At 43.8% G+C, this 17,798-nt stretch overlaps 1 protein-coding gene across 2 annotated transcripts in view; it reads right to left on the bottom strand.

The window, feature by feature from the left end:
- LOC146790011 (LITAF domain-containing protein-like) overlaps nt 1-17,798 on the bottom strand; it is a 305,563-nt gene that overhangs the window by 166,151 nt on the left and 121,614 nt on the right. For both annotated transcript variants that reach the window (XM_085628328.1, XM_085628327.1), the window contains exon 3: nt 576-661. In XM_085628328.1, coding sequence (XP_085484454.1) covers nt 576-645 — 70 coding nt within the window. In that variant the 5' untranslated portion in view covers nt 646-661. The remainder of the gene's footprint in view (nt 1-575; nt 662-17,798) is intronic.

Raw genomic sequence — 17,798 nt, 5'->3', positions numbered from 1 at the left:
CCAGGCATCCACAATGCCAGTCTTATAAGGCGTTTGTCTTTTAATTGCCTACAGAAGAGAATCCATTTCAGTGCAAGTTGTTGAGTTGAGGGGTCAGTTCACCTTTTGCCTGTGGTCTTGGCTTCCATAGAGAGCCATTAGATAGGCTATTCAGGGCCGGGGTTCTACTTCCCTCAGTTAATGCGCTCAGAATCAGGGTAAAAGTCAAGGATGTAAATTGTGACATAGCAATAGTGTACTGGGCTCTGAAGCATAAGTCAAGCTAAAAAAAACAACAACCCAAAAACACCCCATCCTCTGGATGGGTAGTAAAAGCTGCCATAATGGAGTGTTGTGGGCCATTCACATCCCTGTATCTAGATGCCACAGTCTGCCTCTCTGACAACCAGTGGGAAGAGTGAGATATTTTCATCAAATTCATTCCCCCCCCCCCACACACACACAGAAATCCTTATGGCACACACAAGATGGCAGAGAGGCTCATGCAGCTATGACATTTCCTAAATGTAAACACACCAACAAAGATGGAAAGTGTGAAAGTAACTCTTATTGTCAAGGCAACTTCTCCGACATACCTGCTGGGTAGGCGCTGTCCATCAGCGGGGTGCCTGCACCTGGGCCTTGAGACACTTTCTCGTTACTCATTCCACACGACGTTCAACTGCAAATAAAACATTCAGTATTTAACATAAGTATTTGTAAAACGCACCCGTAGGCATCTTGGCACTGCATAAAAGATGTTTATTGTTGCCCAACTCAATGGTACTCATTTTATCAACCTCAGATGGATAACAGGCGGAGTGGACCCACCTGGATTTGAACCTGTGAGGTCGAACACAGGTCCCTCCAGAAGACTCATTAGTCCACTGAGCCACCAGACCACGAGGATACTTTTACATGTATTATTGTTTCAAAAAGTGTAAATGTCTGAACTTTTCGACCTATAGACTTGCAACATGGATACTTTTATGGAAGAGTACATTTCATCAAAAATATTTGCAAAACATGTGCGTTTATAGTCATGTTTATGTGTTTCTGTTTATGACGTCAGTGATCGTAGAAGTAGGCATGTAAAATAATTTATTTTGGACAAGTGTGCTAATATAGTCCATATTACTTACCACGATGGAATGTCAGATTTCATGACATGACCAGATTAGCTTGAGACTCGCAGGTGTTAAAAACAAAATGTAAAGGAAAAATAACTTGGCACATCCTCACTAGGCCTGTTTTATCAAACTGCACAGATTTTACCCACAGAGCTACATCTGTGGTTAAACATCTTTGTTCATAACCTAAGCACATTAAAAAAACATAGCCTTCTAAACCGTGCACGCAAATCAATGAGTTTAATATGTTATTAATAATCATTAATGCGGGAAGAAAGCAGCATTAGCGCCCACTCAAGGCTCAGCCTATGTTGTGTTTTGGCACAATCTATATTCATTGACGCTAATACACTAATTAATTCCAAAAATACAGCAGGCTATATTTTGCGTTAGATCAAGTATTTTTCGATTGTTAATAACTTTCCCATTTTGACAAATGTGCACAAAACATTCCAAATATGAGAAAAAGAAAAGGCAATGTTAGTGAGAGTGTGGAAATGTGCTTTTCAATGAGCACACCGGTGCAGGGGTCACCCTTCTCTGTCCACGGGTCCTTAGACCAACAAAATAGAGATTGGCACTGAAGCTGGAATTCAAATAACAAGTTTATTAATCACTCATGAGTGTGACTATGTCCACATAGCACTCTCAAGTGCTGCCTGAGGTAGTACATTGAAGTCTCAGAACACAGGCCTTATATACAGAGTTTGTTGCAGAGTAAGCATGTTGTTACAAATAGAAGGTACAAGCATACACAGGAATAACTACCGACAAACATGGGCAGATGGGAGATCACTTAGTCAGCAAATTTGGAGGGTGAGCAGGAGTGCTTATGGCAGCACTAAGAGATTGACAGGTGTTCTGGTAGCTACAAACTCTTTAGCATGCATATTGCTTTTAGCTGAGTAAGGAAGTCATCTAAAATAGACAGCACAGGTAGGGATAAAGACGAGCAGCAGGGATGGGAGAATTACAAAGCCAGCAAAATGGATGCCATTACCAAGATGGCTTCAGCTCATGCTAACAGAAATTATTTCAGATTTCCACAAAAGGGAAAGGCAGAAAAATTGTGTTTCCAGGTTTTATGCTTTGATCATATCCCAAGGCGGGAGGAAAGGTCCTCCTGCTGGCTGATCATGTGCAGGGATTTGGACTTGTTACCATGTTCTTAATATGGTAACTGTTAGGTAGTGTAAGTTGCATGCTTGAGATAACATCATTGACTGCAGAAGTCTATGATGCAACTGTGCTTTTTGATAGGGTGAACATTCTATGGAGGATGGTGACGTCCAGGTAAGTTTCAGTGTGCTGGTGGGAGCGGTGCTGATCATGGACTGAGTGCGGGTAGAAGTGCACAGCTGTATAGTTAGAGAGATGTCACTCATCATGTCACCGGAAGACTCTGGGATACCTATAATAGGAGCCGTCCAGAATGCTGGTTCTAATGTTCAAGAAGTTCCTGAGCTCTGAACTCTTTCCTGCAGAACCTACTAATCTGGTCCTTTGGCTGTGTCCCGGAGTTTCTCAACGCAGAGGCTGACCTCCGTCAAGACCCTGCACTGAACCACAGCCTCCAAAGCATCAATGAGGTCATCAGTCCTATAATCAGTTATCGTACTTGTGAAGTGTCTTTAACATCCTGTTAAGTCATGAGCAGAAGTTATGATCACTAAGCTCCCCATAACTCAAACATTCCAGTGGTTTGTTTGAAACTTAACTTGTGTTTTTTATGTGCCACAACACAATCACACACACAGCTACGCAATGTAGTAAAATGGCATGCCACAATTCTTCAGCCACACTGTATTAAAACCATCCTTACTCCATAAGTGAAGCATTTGCTCCATCAACCCCTCACTAACTCGCTCTAACCCTTTACCCATCTATCTAGCCCTCATTATTGTACAGTTGCGGCTTCACAGTACCCATCCTGGATTTTAGAGTTAGAACTACATTTTCTTGTCCGACTGTCAGATGTCATATATTGAATAAAGTCATAGAATTAATGCTAATAGTCCACTGTTTTGCTCCCACTGTGTCATTCTAGGCAGAGACCTTCCATATTGCTATCAGCCTTCATGCTGCCCCAATATGAACAATCCGGTCAGAACTAGGCCAGGTCCCCCCAACGCCTCAGGACAGAAGCACAAGCAACCGTAGACAGGTTTCGGCCCACTTAGGCCTTATCAGTGAAGTACAGCTTGAGTCCTGTGGCACAGTGAGCACAGACACCACATCTGGGCATGCCTGGCATACCTAAGGAGTCTACTGCAGCAAAGGTCCAAGCGGTAGACAGAATGTTTAAAGGAATCTAAGCCGCTCACCATCACTCGGGACCATATTCCAGTGCATCATATAACCTGGCACTGGCAGTGGTGGTTTTTGGGTTTCGAGACTTGAACCTAGCTATCAGGGGCTCTTTTTGAGTCACATTCTTGATTACTTATTAGTGTGTATTGTGTAACCACTGCTGGATCTTTTCACAGGATCTTGCGGTGATGGTAGGTAGATACAGCGGTCAGCAAGGTTCACAACTGGCCGATCTACAGCTCTCTCTCAGGCTTTGTAGAATTTGCTGTTGAGCCCAAGGATGTGCTTGTCTGACATCTCAACACCCAGCTCCCTGTGGGGGCTGCTGCTCTTGTGAAACAGTGTTCCGGTCCCTTCCATGGGAAGAGGATGGCGGTTGCTGAGGGTTACGTTTTAGCAAGCAAAACTGAACAAAACTCTAGGAAGAAAAAATAAAATAACTGGGCAATTCTGTGGCTTTCTATTGTAGCAATTCGTTGATCAAAAAAACGTGTTAGATCAAACTTCCTTTTTAGGTCTCGCCTGACCCAGCGCATGTGCTGGTCTGGCGAGACTTATTGAGAGGGCTCCAAAAAGTGCTACCAGGCCAGCCTAGAGCCACGGTGCATGTGCGAGGGCGCGCGCGCCGCTTTTACCACGATTACTTTCACTTTCACGGCTGCTTTGATTTTGATCGCGATCACTTTTTCGCGGCCGCACGGCCACTTGGCATAGCCAATAGGTCTCACTTTTGGGACCTTATAAGTGTTTAATTATGCAACTGTTGCATGGCTAAACACTTATAAGGTCCCAAAGGCGAGACCTATTGGCTATGCCAATGCTTGTTACAAATGCTCTTAGTGTTGCACTTCAGTATGTTAGGACTGTCCTTAGATATGCGGTGTCCACAGGCGGAAAACGAGTTGGCAGCTGTATCTTGTTATGGCAGGGCCTACCTCCCATTGGTGCAGTGGCACTGGGGCCCAAAGGCCTGAGGCGTCTACTGATCCCTCATTATTGATGTATTTCACAGTTCAATGACGGAAAATGGGCCCACTTCCTTTCTTGCACTAAGGCCCATGACACACTGGCTAGGTCAGTGTTGTGGTATCAAAAGGGAACATAAGTGCATCCACTGGTGCTTGTCATGCTTGTGTGTTTTGTTGATTCCTGGTCTGGTTTCTTGTGTAATCTGCTGTGGGTCCTGGGGCTCAGATGCAAGGAATTTATGTGTTGTGCATTGCTGATGAAGTGGTGCTTGCTTTTGCTTTCTTCTTTCTCTGATTTCAGGACGTAGGATCAGCTGAGTTACGATTGATAGATGGTGTAAGGTAGGCATTTTGGGGAATCTTTTTCGTCACGATGATATAGATTTGAGGTACGGCTCTCTCTAGAGTAAACACAGGTTGAGTGCGGATTGATGAAGTGTTTGAAAGGCACTGTAATGTTGTATTTCTAATTCTACTTCCGGTTCTTGACTTGTGTGCCCTTTCTTCTTTTGGAATTTAAATTCATCTGTGAAGGTGACTTTACCCAATAATCCTCCACCACTGATGGCTGTTTCCTGGGGATGGATCTCCCTTCCCTAAGTGAACTGTGAGTCCTGTTTTCTATACTCATATATACAGTGGTTGCCTATAAACTGCACATTGGAAGTTGAGCCTCTGGGGCATATTATCAAGGGCAGTATCGCCGCTTTAGCGGCACTTTTTGCCGCTAAAGCGGCGATATTCTTATCGCCCTATTAACAAGGCGGCGCAAACATGCATTAGCGCATGTTAGCAGCCGAATTTCTAACGCTTCGCATCTTAGCGCTATACATCGCTAATGAGATGCAAAGTAGGCATGCCATCCTGAAACAACATGAGAAAGGTCAGTAACACAACATCGCGGTATTTACAATGCGGCCCCGCAACCGCGAAACAATGAAAAAAGTCCCGCTAACCGCAGTTTTTGCCGGATTTTAACACCTCAAAAAAATCTGACTTAGCCATCTTGTCAATGGGAGGTGGATTGTCAGGCTAAGTCCACCATGGCGTATTATCAAGGATTTCCCTATTGCTGAGGTTTTATCGCTGGATTTCCAGCGATATACACGCATTTTGCTGCTATCGCTGAATTTTTTATCACCTTGGAGATAAGCGTTGATGATAACTCGCTAACTCTGCGATGGAATCCAGCGATAAGTAAAACAGTGCTGAGCACGCTTTGCAATATTTATCGCAATTTTTTGATAATATGCCCCTCTGTGTCTTCCGGGTGGTCTTCGCATCACCTATGCTAATATTGCTTTACACTGCATGCAGTGGGGCTGGGCCCTGTCACTCCTGGGTGGCCTTCGCTTAGCATTCACTGGTCCCTTTACAGTTGTTCCCAGGGACTTCAACCAGCAGATAATTGGTTGTGCAAAGTCCCTACAGCGGGGCTTGGCTCCTGTGGACCCTGGGTGGACCTTAAAGAGCTTTTACCCAGGCTGCCTCCAAACACTGTACACCTCTGGCTGTTCCTCTGTCGCCCCTGGATTAACCTTTAAAGCATAATTCATGGCTGCCTCTACCCATTGCATCCAATGAGATTCTCCTGAAGTCTGTCAGGCATTGTCAAATCTCCATGTCAAGAAGTGAGTGCTATTTATACAAACTGGTAATTAGTCAATAATTCCTTGTTGTTATTTCTATTTTTTATCTTGATTGGTTGTGATTGGTTGTGTGGCCTGTACACTCAATTGCAGTCTTGGGGCTTGACTTGTAGCCACTACATGGCTGCAGATTACCCTTCTACTAGCTTTGTTTGGACCTTAAAAAGTATTCACCATGGCGGCATTGTCTCCTGTGTATCCCTGGGTGTTATTCTTGTACACTCTTAAAAAGAGACTTTCAATAATCGCTGCCTAAATCCAGGGTCACTAGAATTATGCAGCAGGAGAGTGCCAAATTATGTGGAAGGATTGAAGAAATTATGCTGGAAGAAAAGGCAAATTATGCGGCATAATGAGGCACATTTTGTAATAGTAATATTTCATCATTATTTTTAGACTTGGTAACACTGTCTGGGCATTGGTTGCACTTCATTAGTACCAGTTTAATACTCAAATATAGCAACAAGCAACAGAAAGGTGACAAGTCCAGCTTTGCAAAGGGCCTTCTACTGCTTGGCAACCAAGGCCACTGCATTTTTAGTAACTTTTGAACCATTTCGGCTAGAAAGCAATTATTTGTTTGACAAAATTTGCAGATTATGCGGCAGATGCTGGATTATGTGGCAAATGCGACAAATCTATATTTATGTGAAAATTGACTGCTACCGCACAATTGTATAATTCCCGTGGCCCAGTTTAATTCTAGTGCTTACAATCGGTTGCACCTAGAGGGCTTCTAAGGTGGCTGCCACATCCTGTGGGTGATGTGGCTGCCCCTCTGTCTGGCTGCCTGTAGCCAATGCACTTCTGTGAGTCACTCCTGTGTCGCTCCTGGTCAGTCCCTAAGAGCATTTACCATTGCTACACTTCTCTTTGAATGCTTATGGGATACTCCTTGTCGCAAATGGATGGGCCTTTGAGATAATTTACAACTTGCCCTATACAGAGCAAGGCTGCATGTCGTTCACCTGTTACTCCATGGGGATTATATTGAACATCGGCAATGGCTGCCTGCATCCAGTGCATGCCGTGCATTACTCCTCCATCACTCTTGAAGGAATTCTATAGAGTCAGTCCAAGCAGGGACAAGAATAAATGAGTATAAAGTGAGTGGTTTTTACAGCTCGCTCCTCTTCCTGTCATTAGATGCGTAGGCTACAGAGTCAAAGTGATCCCCACATGCAAATGAGTGAACGCCCTGTCACGATAGCACAGGCGCTACATATGCGCCAGCACTAACAGTTTGACAGAACGGACAAGCAAGCGTCTGCTGCCCCTTCTGTACTACCACTGTGTCCCCATAAAAAGGGGGCACATGCCCGATGCGCCACCGAGGCACAATATATAATTCGGCCCCTAGAGGCTTCAAAAAAGAGAGGGAGAGAGAGAGAGAGAGAGAGAGAGAAAGAGAGAGAGAGATTGCGCGCTGTGAGGAAGGGAGCGAGGCTGGTTTGAGCATTTTTGCGGGGGCTGCTTTTGGTTCCACAGTCGGACTCTGTCCAGCGCCCCTTATATCAGGTTATGCGCGTGCGTAGAGAAATGGTGCTGTGTACATCACACTCCTCTCTCATCCTCCTCCTCCCATTATGGCTTGCCCTTGCCCTCGCCCACAATTTTCAGATTCCTGTGGCTTTGAGCTCCGCCACTGGTTGTTCTAAAAAGGAAAACAAACACAAGAGTTTACCCCTACCCACTTACGCACAAAAGCTGCCTCAGTCCGATAGAAAACAGCATGCTGACGTAGACGACAACCCACATTCTGCAACTGCATTCACATGTTGCTTAAAGTGTTGTTATTTATTTTAAAAACGTAAGGCTTAGTCACTTTCCGCTTCAGTATAACTTTAGCCTCTGCAATATCCTGTCTACAAATAGTATAATGGACTTTCTTCAAAAGTAATTAAAGTAATGTAACAAATCTATATTTGGTAACTTTTTAGAACTTTCATCAATGGTATTTAAATATACCATCAGATGTTTTTTTTTTTTTTTTTTTTTTCAAATTCCTATTAACGCATATAATGGTATGATTTTTTTTTCAAAATTTTCATGAGCAATGTTCTCAAAATTTAGTATAGTTTAGTGGTATATCTTACGTATCTTTTGAGAAAAACACAATACAACTATTCTCTGGGTTTAGTATGCAAAGTGTATGCCTTTTCTGTCGCAACTAACTAAGCGTCTTCAGATATCTTCATCAATGCATTCCTCAACTTATAAATGTACCCACAATGATCAGATAGACTAATGTTACTGAGAAAAGCAATGTCCCTGATAAACAAAGACAACCATTGAGACCCGCCTAGTGCAGCGCTAAGAAATTATTGTGTATAAAGTTGACTTACGATTTAACCTGCTATGTTGACACGCCAATGTGGGGCTATGCATTGTTCTACAAAATGAGAGTGATATCCAGCAAACTGATTCTAAGCACTACTGTTCAGAAACCTTGACAGGATGAAAGGGTGGTAGTGGCAAGGTCTGCGGCACCCGAAATTTACATAGAATTAAAATCTAATTGATGGAAAATATCTGTGAGGATATTGACAATGGTGGCCATGTTTCACCAGAAAATCATGGTTGTGGGGATGGAGATGAGACCATTTTTGAAGGGATCAAAGTGAAGGTCCTTGGAATCACAGTTTTCAAAAATGCGGAATTTCATTATAAATAATTGATGGATGGCCTTCACAGTGTCACATTAAGAAAGTATAGTTTGTGAGATTTAGACTTCAATCCTTGATGTCCTTCTGGCTTCCTAACATATTTTTCAGTTAAGACTTCTTTAGGTTGGACATACTTAATCCTCAATACTAGCAGCAAGAAGCTATTGCACTGCACCACACAGATAAACTACCGGGCGAGTGCCACTTCTGTAAGTATACTCCAGATATGACCAAGGCAAAAGAACCACTGGAACCTGACATCTTATTAAATAAAGGGAACCTAGTGGCGAAGAGATAGCCAATGCATAAGTGGCATATGTAGCTAGTTAACTGTAGACCCCTCCCCAAGCACGGAGTAGAACTGTTTATCCTCTTAGAGGAAACTCAGCCAGAAGGGCTTTTTTAACGTAAGCATGGCTCAATGAGGAAAGAGAGCCTGCTATTCCAGAAGCCCTGTTGGTAGGTTATATAATTGCCATGTGTGACAGGGCTGATAAGAAGGGTGGAGGAGTCGCTATAATTGTAAAAAAGAGCTTAGACTTTAAATCCACTCCTGTCTTAATCCCAGGCAGTGAAAGCCTGGTTTACTCTATCAGGCTCTTCCACAGCTATACATGTTCAGGGTTGCAGATCTATCGTCCACCAGGATCAGCTATAGAGTTTATAGAGAATGTGTCAGATATATTAGCAGCCCATAGGTTTCAGTCAGCAAATTTACATAGTTTGATTACATATATATCTTTTATTTTAATTTCATTTTGATGGTTTTATACAGCGCAACATGACCCTTGTGGGTATCAGAGCGCTTTACATGAGTAGAGAGTAGGAAACACAAGGAACACAGGAATACATAATTAAGATTTGTAGTACAGTTCTCAGTTGCGTAAATGTGTATGTACAATGTTTCCTGAGAATTTCCTTAAAACTAGGGATTTTACTTCTTTTTTTAAAGGAGGTGAAAGAGGCGTTCCGTCTGGTTTCAGGGGGCAGTGCATTCCAGATTCTCGGAGCGATTCCAGAGAAGGCAGTTGTATGTTTTCTTTTTGGCAAAGCGTTGAGGCTTCAGTAGAAGATTGCTGGAACTTCTGGAGGATCTATTTCCACAGGAGAGCTCCAATTTTTGGGCCAAGTATCTCGGTGCATTATGATGCAAGGCTTTGTAGGTCATGCAAGCGATTTTTAGTTGAATTCTGGCTTCAAAAGGAAGCCAGTTAAGAGCTCTAAGGTCGTGGGTAATATGACAACTTATTTTTGAGCCCATGATTAGCCTAGCTGCTGAATTGAGCGAGGCTCTTAAAGGGGCCGTTGATGAGCTGTGAAGAACCCATAGCATTGCACTTCCATAGTCTAGTCTTGGGATTACTAATGGTTGAGCTGCCAGTTTGAAGTCATTTGCGGGAAGGAATGGTTTTAGTTTTCTCAGGATGTTGATCTGAAGATTTGCGCCTTTTGTTGCAGCACTAATATGTTTTTGCATGTTCAGATTTCTGTCCAGTAATAGTCCTAGCGAATTGGCCGAGTCTATAATATGAGGTTGGCAGTTGAGCGCTTTGAGGTGTTTAAGCCATTCTTCGATGTTGGTAGTTTTGTTGGGAGGAGCGATTAGGCGGAATTCAGTCTTGAGGGTGTTTAGTTTCAGGTAGTTGTCCGCTAGCCAGGTCTGGGTTTTTTTCAGAGTTGAATTGAGAGTTGTGATGTCGTCCGGGGAGGTGATCTTTAATTATAGCTGTGTGTCATCAGCGTACATATGATAGTGGATGCTTGAAGAGCTGAGAATTTCAGTCAGGGTTTCCATGAAAAGGTTGAAGAGTGTATGCGAGAGGGATGAACCCTGTGAGACTCCTAGAGTGACTGGGACGGGCATAGAGAGGGATTGATTGACCTTGAATCTTTGGGATCTATTTTGGAGGAAAGAGGTGAACCAATTTAGGACAGATCCTGATAGGCCCATTCTATATCTCAGGAGGTCTAGGAGATTATCATGTTTGACGGTGTCGAATGCTGAAGAGAGATCGAGAACGATTAGTAGATAGGCTTCCTTTTGCCAAGGATTTTTGGTGCGTCATCTGTTATGTGAGTCATGGCCAATTCAGTACTGTGTCCTACGTGAAAGCCGGATTGGTATTGGATGAGCAGGTTGAAATGGTCAATCTGGTTTCCCAGCTGGCTGCGCGCACGTTTTTCAAGGAGTTTGGCCAAAGTTGGGATGTTCCACATGTTATCCATATGGAAAACTCAGAATGTGTCCATGTTGCAAGTTTTTGCACGACCTATCAGTGATCCACTGATCCCACCGGGTCAATTCTCCAACACATACTAACGGTCACACTCTGGACCCAATTTTTATCAACATATCAAACATGGTAGTAGAACCGCCTCTGCCTGTTGTTTGGACGGACCATCACATTATTCCATTTTCAATTTCAAAAGTAGGGAAGCATATACTCAGAGTCACATACTCTAAGACCTCTAAGACCTCCCAGCAATGGTCCAAATTGGATATGACCAGATGGGAGTAGGCCTTATGTAAATCATCCTCAAGACTAACAGAAAACACAGAGGTCTCGATGTCATATTCAGGACTAAAAAGCTGGATCACAAAGAACCTGGATTACCTAATCTCATTAAAAACAAATAAAAAATTGCAACTTCGGGATAAAATAGTTGCGGCTACTAAAAAAAGAATGCAAAAAATATTAAAGAAAAGGGAGAGTTAAGTTAGATAATATAAGTAAACAGATTTGCAAAGCATCTTTGAAAAAATATTAATATGCTATTCGGCGATATCAGCTGCGCTTTTGGTTTTAAGATGGTATCTGATGTGGGCGATACCCAGATAATTGTCACACTATCACCAGATATAGACTCTGCTTCTATGAGACTCAATAGCTACCTAGAGAAGGTGTCTTAATGGATGGCAGCCAGTTGCCTGAAGTCAAATTGCGAGAAAACAGAGGTCTTGGTTCTAGGTAACAGTCCAATGCTTTGGGATCAGATTATCTGGTCCCCCTCCCCTAGGAGAACGTCCATTCCCTAAATTGGAAAGAAAGAGTCTAGGGATTATATGGACAAACAGCTAACCATGGCCTCTCAAGTAAAGAAGGTGGCTGGCAGCTGCTTCGTCCCCCTGAGAGCCCTGAGAATGATTCTGAAATTGCTCCTGATGGAGTCACGAAGAATTGTGGTTCAAGGATTGATTCTCTCTCGCCTTGATTACGGCAACTCACTTTAACTTGGCAGTCCAATGTCAGTGATAAAAAAACTCTAAATCATTCAGAACGCTGCCGCCTGGAATACTGTTAGGTATTCCGAAAACACAGTCAACAAGTGCAGTGCTCAGAACTCTTCATTGGCTGCCCATAAAATGCGGAGTACAATTTAAGGCATTGTGCATCATACATCGGCAAAGCACAGCAGAGGTCCACATGTTCTTCATCAATTGGCCACCCCTTATCGTACCAATAAGGACCTTAGGTCAAATAATCTTGAGCTTCTTGTTGTGCCCAGAATCAAGAGAGCGAGGAGTGAAGGTCGATCTTTTACATACCTTGCACCTAAGCTTTGGAACTCCTTGCCTATTAGCCTAAGAATGTATGACAACCTCATGAGTTTCAGAAAGAGTCTGAAGACTTATCTATTCCACCAATTCATTTTAGTTATTTTTAATGTTTTAATTCCTTCAATCCAACCAGACCAATAGCGCTAGGAAGTACGATGTCGGTAGCCATGCACTTTACAAACCGATAAATAGAATAGAATAGACAAAGTGGTGAAGAAACGCATCAATTAAAAACAATTTCACATAGAAAGCAATGGTGACCATTAATAGATATCACTCACTAAATCAGCTGAGTAGGACAGCATTTACATTGTTTACAACAAAAATGATTTTAGACCATTTACAAAGCAGCCAAAAATTAATTGAGGGCAGAGGAAGCTTGTAATGAATCCATCCATGAGGGAAAATGTAAGATTTCAGTATTAATCCTCTTCATTAGAAATCAACAATTGACTGAGTTTTAAAAGGTATTGAGAAATAACCTAGTTGTGAGAACAGGCTTAAGCACTTTTTTGGAACAAACTCAATAAGCAGGCAGACAGGGAGCCTGTGCCTGCTCTCCACAGCCCGAGCAATGCAGCTGGAGAGAGCTTCACTGTGTATGAGGGTTGGACGGCCTGAGACGGCCCGCCAATCTGTCATGCGCAGTGAAGGGAGTGCCCACCACTCTCCCACCAGCAGGGTCTGCCCCTGGACCTGCCCCCAAGACTCATTAGAGTCCTGAGGGTGGGTCCAGTGGGATTAAAATAAACAATAATAAAATTGGTTTAAAACCCGAATTTATTATCTTTTTATTTGCTGGTGGTGGCAGGGGGCGACGCGCCTCTGCTCTAATGAAGCAGCCGCCGCTGACAAGGTCCCACCTTCCAACAGTCGAGAATTGAGAGACTTTCTCAATCATCTCAATGTGAAGCATCAAAAGACCACCCCTCTTTGGCCACAGCCAATGGCCTTGTTGAATGTTTCATGATCACTCTTAAGAAAGCTGTTCAGCGTGCTGTACTAGAAAACCTTGATCTTAAAACTGTCTGAAAGTCGACTCTTCAGGCTTACTGTTTGAACCCTCACTCAACCACAGCTGAAAGCCCTGCAACCTTGATGTTTGGGAAAGCCAGCGGCTCGTCTATAGGGGAGTTTGGGCGCCGCCTCCCTGCTTTCTCGCAGTGCGAGAAGGCAAAAACATAAATGGTAATAACTACCATTTATGTTTCTGCCTTCTCGCATTGCGAGAAAGCAGAAGTGCATGGTTGGGGGTGGGCGTTCCTGCTCGAGGGCAGGGGGGGAGTGGCTTGCCCACTGTTGTGCATACTGACTGTTTGGTCGGCCCTGGGGCCGACCAAACAGTCAGTGTGCTCGACAGTGGGCAAGCCACTCCCCCACTGCCCTCGAGCAGGAACGCCCACTCTCCCTTTTCTCTATGTAGGCTGCTGCAAGCAGCCTACATAGAGAAAATGGTCCGGATGGGGTGCGCTCAGATTCGCCTCACAAGTTGTGATTGGCGGAGGGGAGGGAGGGCTGATGACGAGGAGAGCTGCAGCCAGCCGGCCTGGAGCTGGAAAATGCAGCAGGAGGCAGGACCGGATGGCGGAAGTCAGGACCCATCCAGAAGATGGCGCGGGACGGTAAGTTTTCTTTTTTTTTTGCCATTAAACCACTCCCGCCTCATCCCCCTCCCCCCCCCCATGGCGCGGCAACCTCATTTCCACCCGCCCCTAATGCCGCCGGGACTGCAGTATCCTTATCATGTGATTATTGGCATATTACTTAATCCTTATTGACATTATATTAAAATATTTCATTCTCTTCTTTGTGCCCCGTACCTCTGACTGCACCCTTGTCTGATGCCTTTGATTTTGTAAAAAGACCTGCCATAACGATAAGCCACAGCCGCAACAAGCTAAACAGAATCTTATTTTACAGTGGCTGACAACACTACGAGCAGCGACGTAGTGAAAATGAGAGCAATGACGCCGAGAGAGGCGCCTGTTCACCACTATATTTGTGTGTGTGGTGGGGGGGTGCGCGGGGGGATGCAGGCACCATTATCCATTCAGCATGTCCGGACTGACTGGGGCATGTAAGTTAAGAGTGTTTTGTAACATTCAAAGCTGTTACCATTGTTTGTTTTCCTCGTGTAAACCAGTATTTAATCTTTTAAACAGCCAATTTTCGTTTCTTGTCTTGTAGTTACAGGGTTTTGATTTATTTTGGTTTATTTTGCTTTCTTCCTGAGACAGTTTATATTTACTCCGCTTGTACAGATTAATTTCGAGGTTTTCTGTATCTTAACTAGTCCTTGCTGTGAAGGGCACACAGGCTGCACACACCAGGCAGCATACACTTTTATTTGTTTCTTAAGGTATTTTGTTAAATTCCCAAACCTTCTCTCACTTCGAAAGAGTTTCATTATTTTCACACAATGTTTATTTTGTAGTAGCAGCTCGTCTCTCAATGCAAATATAAGAAATGAGCCCCTGTACAGATTTTGCACACCCTGCTGATGGTGGCAAGACTGGGCCAAGGCCTGCACGCCTGATTAATAATGCTTCCTGATTGTATAAATTAATTTTCATTGACAAATTAGCCACTCACAATTGGTTGTACTTTTTAACAGAATAGCTTATCAACATTTGTTGAAAAAAGCATCATTTTTTCATCATGAATCTCTCAAATGGCAATAGGACTTGGTTGTTTGCTTCAATCCTTTGACAGCCACTTTTACGCCCTACCGCTTTCAAAAGTCACCATCCGCATGATGACCAGGTTACCTCAATGGACCAACTACAGAGGAAGAGAGACCTGAATTGTAAAAGGAAAATGAAGGCCTATGCAGACAAGTATCAACATGCAAAAGACGTTACATTGACTTGAGGAGATCGATAGCTTGTTCGTCAGCATAAAAAACTGAAGTCTGATGCTCCATCTGATGTTGTGAACATCAAAGGACACATGGTGACTGCCCAATGTCCGAGGAAGTCCATTACACGAGATTCCTCACATTTCCAACATGTGGCTCATCGTACTTCAGGCACTGATGTCAATGTAGAGACTGGGTCTGAAAGGACAAGTGAAGACCCCTGGCTGCAGTTGTTCTTTAATCACCAATGCAGGTCATGGGCACTTCTACTGCCTGTCCCCCGTTTCCAAAGACACGGTTGGGACATGTAATCAAAGCGCCACGAAGACCCACTGAAGAGCTATGAAAGTGTATATATTTGTCATTTTTAAAAACTTTTTTATGTAACAGAGTAGGAGGTGTAGTGTTGTGAGATTTCGCAATGAAGGAACCTGTGTGGCTCCTGATGGACTCCGTATAACTGTGACATAAGTGTTAGAGCGGAGGTAAGTGAATGCAGGTTTATGATGTTGAATTCACAGTTACCTGCAAAAGAAAAAAAGATGTGTTATACTAAGCTCCGAGTGTGGCATAGTCATTGGCGAGTACCCAGGCTGGGGAGAACGCTACAAACTCCAGGATACCCTCGCGGATGATTGTGCTCTCTTCAAATTTTCTTAAAATACGAACATAACATACTGCCCCACGCCATACCTGTTAATTTCTTTAAGGGAAGCTTGCACTGATCCTGCAGTGCCACACTTGTTCCATGTCTATGAGGGAAGCTTGAGTGGTCTTGACCAGTGCTTTTATTTCTGATGCACGCGAGCCAAGAAACGTATGACTTGCTGCTGCCTGTGCTGTGCCTATTTTTTGTGCGAACAAAACTTAGAGTGATCATTTTCTTCCCATGTCTTATTCTAAAAAATTATTTTAAGAAATTGTAAACAGTGAATAAATAGCTGAATGCTAGAAGTCAAGAAGGAAAACGCATAAAAATTGAAAATATTGCCCAGATATATTTCAGCAGTAATGATGTTGGTATATATATTCCTTGCTGCCACAGTTAAGTGATTTCATAACACTGAACATGCCAGATGTAATTATTACCCAATTAAATATTTCTACTTTTATGGTTGCTTTAAGGACGGAAGGCTGTGCCATTTCTTATCAGCTTTGAATATGTGCTCTGTTGGTTGGGCGTAGAGCTCGGCAGTTGCCTTGCTAGGCAGTCTGGGCCTGCTTATTAGGACACAGTGAGAATTATAACATCTCTGCAAAAGTGACTGTTGAGAAAGAATGAGGTCCTGAAAAACTTGCTTTGCTTTATAGTTTATGTAAACAGTTGTGTGAACTAACAGTCACAGTTTACGAAATAATCATCGTTTTCCTTAACACATTAATCTTTAATGTCCATCATTATTTCCTCTTAAAATTACAATTAGTGTTTCTGGCTCCACGTGTAGTCGCTGTGGCCAGGGCCAGACTGGGAACAAAAACCGGCCCTGGCAAAGTGCTTGGCCGGCCCCCCGGGGGGTTGGGGGTGCCCCGAGCTCTTTGCCAGGGCCGGTTTTCGGCCGTTTTTGTTACAGGGCCGATTTTGCAGCTATACTGCAAAAACGGCCCTGTAACAAAAACGGCCCCCAGGGGCCCAAAATCGGCCCCCACCCGTGCGGCGCACCGGGGGATTCCCGGTGCCCGCTACGGCCAGTCCGGCCCTGGCTGTGGCCTAACAATAGACCCTGTGTGCGGGGGTGGGTTAAGCGAGCCCCAGGGGCCCCCTCCAGCCCTGTGCATGGGCGGCCCTGAGAACTCCTGGCGGGGTCTGGAGCGTGGTTGGCCCCTTCATGCACCTTGCAGGGGCCCCGTCAAGTTTTGTTACGTCAGAGTGTAGTCGGGGATACTCTTTCCTAGACGGAAGCTGCAGTAGGTGACTGTGAATGAGTTTGCACTTTTTTGATGCTGCCTGAAGAGAAGTAAAATAATGTATGCAGGCAGTAATAAAATACATTTTGTGAAAATTGCTTTTATAGCAAACGTTGATGCACTAAAAACTAAGCTGAGAAATGTGGTGGCTCTACCCCCTCTCTCTTTCGGTTATGGCTTCGACTTGTACATCTGCTGTGTAAGGGGAGGAAATGGGTCATTTATGCATGAGATTCGTGGTGCAGACTGTTTCATAGCTACCAAGTTTCCCTGCTCCACGCGTGATGTGCATCCCTTCCAAGTTTCCCAGGATCATTGGATGATGTGCGGCTCCAGTCCAGGTTTTTTCTTTGAATTCTGGGACTCATAGTCCTGTTTCTAATGGAATAAAACGACTACAAATCCCAGAAGTCCCCCCCCCCCCCCAAAAAAAATGGGACTCGAGCAGCACTTCACGAATGGACATGGGAGACTTGAGAGGGCTGTAATTTGTCGAAGGAGGTTGAGAAGTGTGAAGGTAGCTTTCAATTACCTTTATGGCACAATTCCTTTCTTTACTTTAATGCCCATGAAAACCTTGCTACTCCACTGGATTAGGTTCAGTAGCATTGAACGTCATCATCCAGTCATGCTCAAAACTGCTCAATACATCATTTCAAAACTCAAGGGGGCAGATTTACAAGAAAGTGACGCATCTATATAGATGCGTAATTTTCCCTGCCACACCCTGAGAAATCCTTGCGCCACGATGGATGCGCCGTATTTACAATAGCAA

The sequence above is a fragment of the Triturus cristatus genome, chromosome 10, assembly GCF_964204655.1.
Source record: "Triturus cristatus chromosome 10, aTriCri1.1, whole genome shotgun sequence".
Classification (NCBI taxonomy): Eukaryota; Metazoa; Chordata; class Amphibia; order Caudata; family Salamandridae; genus Triturus; species Triturus cristatus.
This window is presented reverse-complemented; position numbering and strand designations above follow the sequence as displayed.